A 6844-nucleotide genomic window follows, 5' to 3' on the forward strand; every position below is an offset into this window, starting at 1 on the left:
CTACGCTGACTCGTCATTTTGGACTTTTTGAGAGCCAGAGAGCAAAAATTACAAATTTTACCCCAAAACAACAAAAACCACGGCTACTTATTAACAAAAAGATAATTTTTTGAAAGCGGGGGGGGGGGGGCGGGTTGTACTGCTACTCTACCAATTTTCGAAACATTATGATTCATCAATTCTGTCAGCAGAATTGAACTTTTAGTTTTTCAAATAAAAATCGGGATGTCAGTTTTACTTTCGCTGTTCCTAAATTATTTATATTACTATTTCATCACTCGTCATTTTGAACTTTTTTGAGGGTGGAGAGCAAGAAATACAAATTCTACCGGAAAACAACAAAAACCACTCTTACTTATTTGCAAAAACTTATTTTTTAAAGGGGTGTGGGGGGAGTAGAGGGGAATGTACTGCTACTCTACCAACTTTGAAAATATTGTGATTCAACAATTTTATGTCAGCTGAATTGAACATTTAGTTTTTCGAATAAAAATTGGAATGTTAATTTTACTTTCGCTGATTGTAAATTATTTATATTACTATTTCATACTAATCGATATGGGTTTACATTTACGATATTTTCGTTTTATTCTGCCGATACATATATTGTTATTTTTTTAATTGTTGCCACAACATTGCTCATAATCGCTCTTGTATGATATTTCGTATGAATTTAAACGGCGAACTGATATTTATGTAAAATTTAAAATGCAACTTTTGGAAACACAGATGAAACACCTTGATGAAGGTATTACTTGAGTGCGAAAATTTTGCAATAATTTGTCAAATACAAGTTAGAGTTCTTTTTTTCTTACCGTTATTTAAATCTGCCAGTTTTTTATTTTGTGCATTACTGATAAGCTGAAAAGCAGCTTTTCTCGATTGACTAAGTAGAATTCCACTTAAATCAAAAAATCCTCGCGGGATCAACCTCTGTGAGGATCGTTGAAAAGTTATGTTTGGGTCATAACAAGATTCTCTCTTATGCGCGGCGCCCCCCCCCCCCTCCGTTGTCCCACCGTAGGCTATCGATACAATTAAAAAAACGGATGCCGCCTATTACAGTTGAAACGCAATTAAAAATAAAGAAGATGCGCACAAATATTGTTTCTACTCTCAATCTTTATATGAACATTTCACTCCCTCCCCCAAAGGGGAAAGGGGGTGCAATAAAAAACATTTACATATGACGAAACATTGGGAAATGTAGTAAATTGTGGTATGTTTTTCCGATCCACTTTGTTATTTTTCTTTTTGCTCACGCCCCCTTGAAATTCTTCTTCGCCCCCTTATTAAGGTGTCTACCGATTTTCGCCTACGCTGATAACGAGAGCATTTTTGACGAGTGGATCACGCCTTTCGGAGAGGATTAACGTCAATCACATGGAGGGGACGATTTCCGGTTTTAGAGAAGGGGTTGGGTAGGGATTTCTAATTTTTCCCTACGATCTCCTCTTAAATGTAAAACGTGATAGCAGCTGAGATTCAGCCATTTTTTTTCTTCGGTCTTTTCGTCTAGTAATTATTCATTATTAAAATGAGCATTCATTTTATTGATTCCATCAGGGGAGGAAAAATATTAATTTATGACGACTTTATGTTCCGAATAAATCGGAAGGGAACTCAAAAATTGTTCTGGAAATGTACAAAACTAAATTGCAAAGCAAGCATCATTACAATGAACGGAACTGCACAAAATATTAAAAATGTCCACAACCATGAGCCACAGACAAATGAAAAAACAAGAAAAGTCTTTTATAACCAGCTGAAGAAAAGGAGCATAGATGAACCAACTTTACCAGTGCCACAAATATATAGGTAAGTGTTTCTTTCTTTCTAACGTCTTTCAAGTAAATTTTATATTTAATAATAGTAATAAATATCTAAAAATATGTACAATTTTAAAACACAAAAGCATATTGAAAGCAGTGCAGCGCTATTTAATTGTGACAACTTATCTTTGCATTATCTATAATCACGACATGAATTCAATTTATGTATAAAATTTTAAATAAAATTTTTTAATTAAAACTGCACAAAATAAAAACAAAAAAAAACCATATATTTATTAAGTCAACATTTTTCGATGAAAAACAGTATACTAGTTTTAAATAAAAGTATTAATTTTTCAACTTTGAAAAATATTTCCTTAAAAATGAAAATTAAAAAGGGGGAATGAGAGAGAGATTTTTGAACTTAGGAATGGCTGTTTCCAACTGGAAGATATTTTAATCATTTTTCGCAGCCTTTGATAACTTTAAAATACTAAAATAGCGTTAGAAATTACTGTTAAATTTTACTTGTCCTTTGGACCAGTGAGCATGACTATATATTGGTCCTCAGACATTATCACTGATCCTCGTTAAATTAAACGCTGATAACTAACCACATTTTTATATTGTGCAAAAAAAAAACTGGTGGCCCGCGGACCACTTATTATTTTATATGGTGATCCAAGACCAGTTTTACTAATCTCTGAGACCAGCAGTAATTTCAAATGCTGTAAATGATCTTTTTTTTTTTTTTTTTTTTTTTTTCAGTGTGGAACGCCACAATGAGATTAACCAGTTCATTGAATATTAGCTCTTAATTTGATTTCAGAAAAGGTTGGATTGTGGAACAGATTCATTAAAAAGTCATTTTTACACAGTTCATTAATGATCAGCATTTCTTTTTCCTAAAAGCGCTGAGATTCAGCCCAATATATTTAAACCGTTGATTAATTCAAATTTGAATGCAATGTGCGGGAATTTTTGAATGAATTTAGTACATACTCGTAACTATCAACTATTGCCTAACTTGCCTCAATTGAAAAGTTCTGAATGGCAATTTAATAATATCTCGCTTTTAATGTTTTCAGACAGGAATTGGCTAATTTTGCTGTGTCGGAAGAAGTTGCATCATGCCTGCCTGATGAAAAGCTTGCTCATTACTCAATGTACAAAGCTATAGCCACGGTAAGGCCGCCACTGCCCAAAACATTGTATGACATTAAATTGGAAGGACAATGGACAGAAACCAGAAATGGGAAGAGCTTTCTTCTATTCGACGTCTTAGAAAACGGAAACAGAGTAATGGTATGAGCTCTTTTTTGAACTTCATAAATTATTTTATGAACTAAATGATTTCTCTGATTATTTTCCATTTAACTTTGCGCCACTTCGGCTTTCTTATTTTAATAATTTTACATGACTAAGGGGGAAAAAAAGGAGTTCCAATGTGAAATGATAATATGAAGTATTGCTGCTTTTCATTGAATTAGTAATCAGAAAATCTCATAAGCTGGGGAAAATAACTACTGCTACCAAATAGAATGAAGCAATAAGTGCTGCGACGATTTTTTAAAAGAAATTCAGGTAGCATTATGGAAAATTTTCCTGCCCCTTGAAATTTCATGCCCAGGGCACAGGCCCCGGGTGCCCGTGCGATAAATAGGCCCTGATATGAGAGTAATATAACTTAAAATTTGTTTATTCTTTCATTGTAAGACTTTGAATTTATTAAATCTTTAACATCAGATCCAACAGCAAAATCTTTTCGGTAGTCTGCAATGCAGAATAAAAAGAAAAAAAAAAGCACGGGTAAACTGACATTAGAGTGATTGTAAAATAAAAATCGACATTGAGAAATGTAAGAAAAGGAAAGAAGGGAAAAAAGGTATACAAGTTCACGCTATTTCTGGTTTATATTCCGAAAAAATATGATACAAAGTTTTACTAGCTGAAATTTAACATTTAAAAAAGAAGTTTTAAGTTGTTTTCTCCCACAGGTATGAAATACTTAGCAAATTTTCTAAATAATGTATGATGCACATTCCAGCATCTGGGTGTTACTGCTACTGAGGCACCAGAGAACCAGAAGCAACCAACCAGTTTACTGAACTTAATTTTTTTTATTACTTTGTTACCAAAAAGCAAAAGTAAGATATCAACTGAAGACCAACATAATATATATGTATATAGGGCCATTTCACAGCATTTTGTCCAAATAGTGTCCGCAACAAAAGTCATAGATGATAATTTTTTTGAAACAAAAATTTTAAGTCAAATGTCTAAATCATGCAAATATGGTAGTAATTTGGAATTTGCTTGAGTATGTGTTGAGATATTCAGTATTCAATCGAAAATCGTCGGAACTCCTGTTGCGGACTCTACAGTGCAAAACTTGATAAAATCTTTCATATTTCACAAATGAAATTTTTTTTGCCCTTTATATATATATATATATATATATATATATATTTATTTATATTTTGGTCTTCAGTTGAAATTTTAAATCTATGTTATGTTCAATGCCTTATCTCATCCTTCCAGGTGCAAGAGTTGGGCCTGGTAAAGAACTATGTAAATAGTGAGGAGACGCGAACATGGATCTGTAGGATTATTGCCCTTCCGCTAGTGCCAATGGATGAAGTAAGTGAAGCTTTCCTCCTGCTTCTTGAAGATGCCCCACAGCAAACAAGAGCAGTGAGAAAAATGATTGACTATGTAGTAGACACCTGGCGGGACGAAAATAATGCGACATTTCAGATGTAAGTCTTTTTTTTTTGTTTTTCTTATATTTTTAGAAATATGTTTAATGTTCAACTATCTATATATGTTAAGTATTTGTTTCTTCTGTAGTAGGTAATAATATTTTTTCTTACAAAAACAACAAAGTCGAAGTAAATAGAGTTTAGCAATTATGATAAAATATTAAAATTTTACGATAAATAATACAAACTAACTACATGTTCTGAATTAATCATTGAGCAATCAACGGAATTAACCCTGACTCTAGTAGATAACGTTAACTGGAGCGGGAGCCTACTCTTTTTGTTTCTTCATTTGTAAAACAATTACACTACTGAATTTAAAAATTTAACAATTAAAATTTGCAAATGATTTGAAATACATTTTTAGCATAATTTAAAGGTTTGTTCTTATCAGTCGATGAATATTCATCTTGGGGATTACCTGACTGTTCCTGTCAACATTAATATGTGCTGCTTACTCTGTATCGATTTCACGAAATTTTTTAAAAAACTCATATATAAAATACAGTTTTGTTTTATAAATGATGCAAGTGTACTTAAAATTTTGTTGCAGAAGTTACTACAACCGACTTCTAAACTAATACAAGTGAACAAACAAAAAAAAAAAAAAAAAAAAAAAAAAAAAAAATTCAAGTATGACAAATAGTTAACAAAACATATTTTGCATGTATTCTTAAAGAGCTTTAAGCATTGATTCCTAAATAAGTTGTTCCCAAAGCAGCATTGGTTTGAACATATTAACCAATGCCACTAACATTATGCAACAATAATTTACCCACACCTTTTTTTTTCATGTAACAGATCTATTGTTTTTAGCAATAATATTATTATTTTTTTTTATTATACAGGGACTTGTGGAATCACTTTGAAACGAATGACAATTTGAGGACAAACAACAATGTTGAGGGGTGGCACTCAAAACTAAGCAAAAGAGGGCTGCCCTCTCACCCTAATATCTTCAGCTTAGTGAAAGTGCTTCAGGATATTGAAGCTGAAAATGAAGCTGAGAGAAGAACGCTTCGAAGTAGAAAGCAAAAGTCCACCCAGAAAAAACAGTACAGAGTGCTAAATGAAAGACTAGCACTATTGAAACAGCGTTTAATTGATAATAATATTCAACTTAAAGCATACATGGATGCTGTAGCATATTTAGCAAGTACAAAAAAATAATCCATCTGTAAATCATTAATAATTGTGTAAATAAAATGTAATTGAAATGATTTTGTCTCATCAATTTGTTTTTTAAATATTGTTAACCAGAGTTTACCATTTTTTTTCAGTCAAAATGTATAACAATATATATCTAATGTTTTATTCTCGAACTAGGATATTTAATCATATGAAAAGTGTACTTTTATTTAAAATAACCAACAATTAATATTCTATACAACATAATGAAGTAATATAATGTACTTTTTAAATTTTATATTATTTGAAAATACTGAAGAAATAAACCTAACTGGAAAAATTTTTTTAAAAAAATCTCGCTTAAAATTGTAGTTATGTTTGGAAGTCTCCAAAGACTTTTTTACCAGTCTATGCATGGGAAAAATTGGGTATAGTGAAACATGTTTGCCAATTGTATGCAAAATAATCTCCTACCACTATTTGTAGAAAACTACTCCAGTAAGTCTCGATGCTAAGCTGAAATAAGTTCAATAATAAATTTATTATGAAGCTTGAAAGTTCAAAATGTGTCTTTTTCATACCCAAATTACACCGACCGACCATTTTTTATTATTGCATAAAACTCGCTTTCAAATAGTCCCAGGTTTTATGTATGAAAAGTCTATGGTGTGCAGGATAAACGTAAATCAGTCGTTTAAAACAACTATTTTCGAAGAATATTGATCATTTTATTTGCAAGGAACTTACTTTTATGAAACTATGAAGACTGACAAATTCATCAGTCTTTTACATTTTAGTTACAAAGTCGTGTAAGTTTACAATTAACTCACACAGTGTTGTTAGTTCGCCAGTTTTTAGTAAACAAACCGGCTTGGCAGTGACGGTTGAAGTAAAATCATCACTTCACTTCGTTTCATTTTTGAAAATCTTTCTGAAGAACTGCTTATATGTAAGGTATCGGCAACTAACTACGCGCGTTTCAATAGTTATCTAATTTTCAATCGACCAGCCGAGTTTACCGGTTGCTGTTTTCGAACACAGGCACAAACGACAGTCGAGTCTATTATTAGAGTGAACATTAAAAATGTTTTAAATTCGAATTGCAGACTACGAATTTTTGTTCCTGAAAGAGCAGAAACACTAATTCGATATTGCACCTCCTATGTCTAGAGAAGTGCTTCT

The 6844-nt window shown here is 31.9% G+C and overlaps 1 protein-coding gene across 1 annotated transcript; it reads left to right on the forward strand.

Annotated features, from left to right (window-relative positions):
- Positions 1-1555: 1555 nt before the first annotated feature.
- On the forward strand, positions 1556-4579 carry LOC129229686 (uncharacterized; the record flags this gene model as incomplete). Its single annotated transcript, XM_054864046.1, has 4 exons — positions 1556-1818; positions 2861-3077; positions 4314-4466; positions 4568-4579. Coding segments are annotated over 4 exons (645 nt in total), but the record flags the coding sequence as incomplete, so codon positions are not given.
- Between the last annotated feature and the right edge of the window lie 2265 nt (positions 4580-6844).

The sequence above is a fragment of the Uloborus diversus genome, chromosome 9 (assembly GCF_026930045.1).
Source record: "Uloborus diversus isolate 005 chromosome 9, Udiv.v.3.1, whole genome shotgun sequence".
In the NCBI taxonomy this organism is placed as follows: Eukaryota; Metazoa; Arthropoda; class Arachnida; order Araneae; family Uloboridae; genus Uloborus; species Uloborus diversus.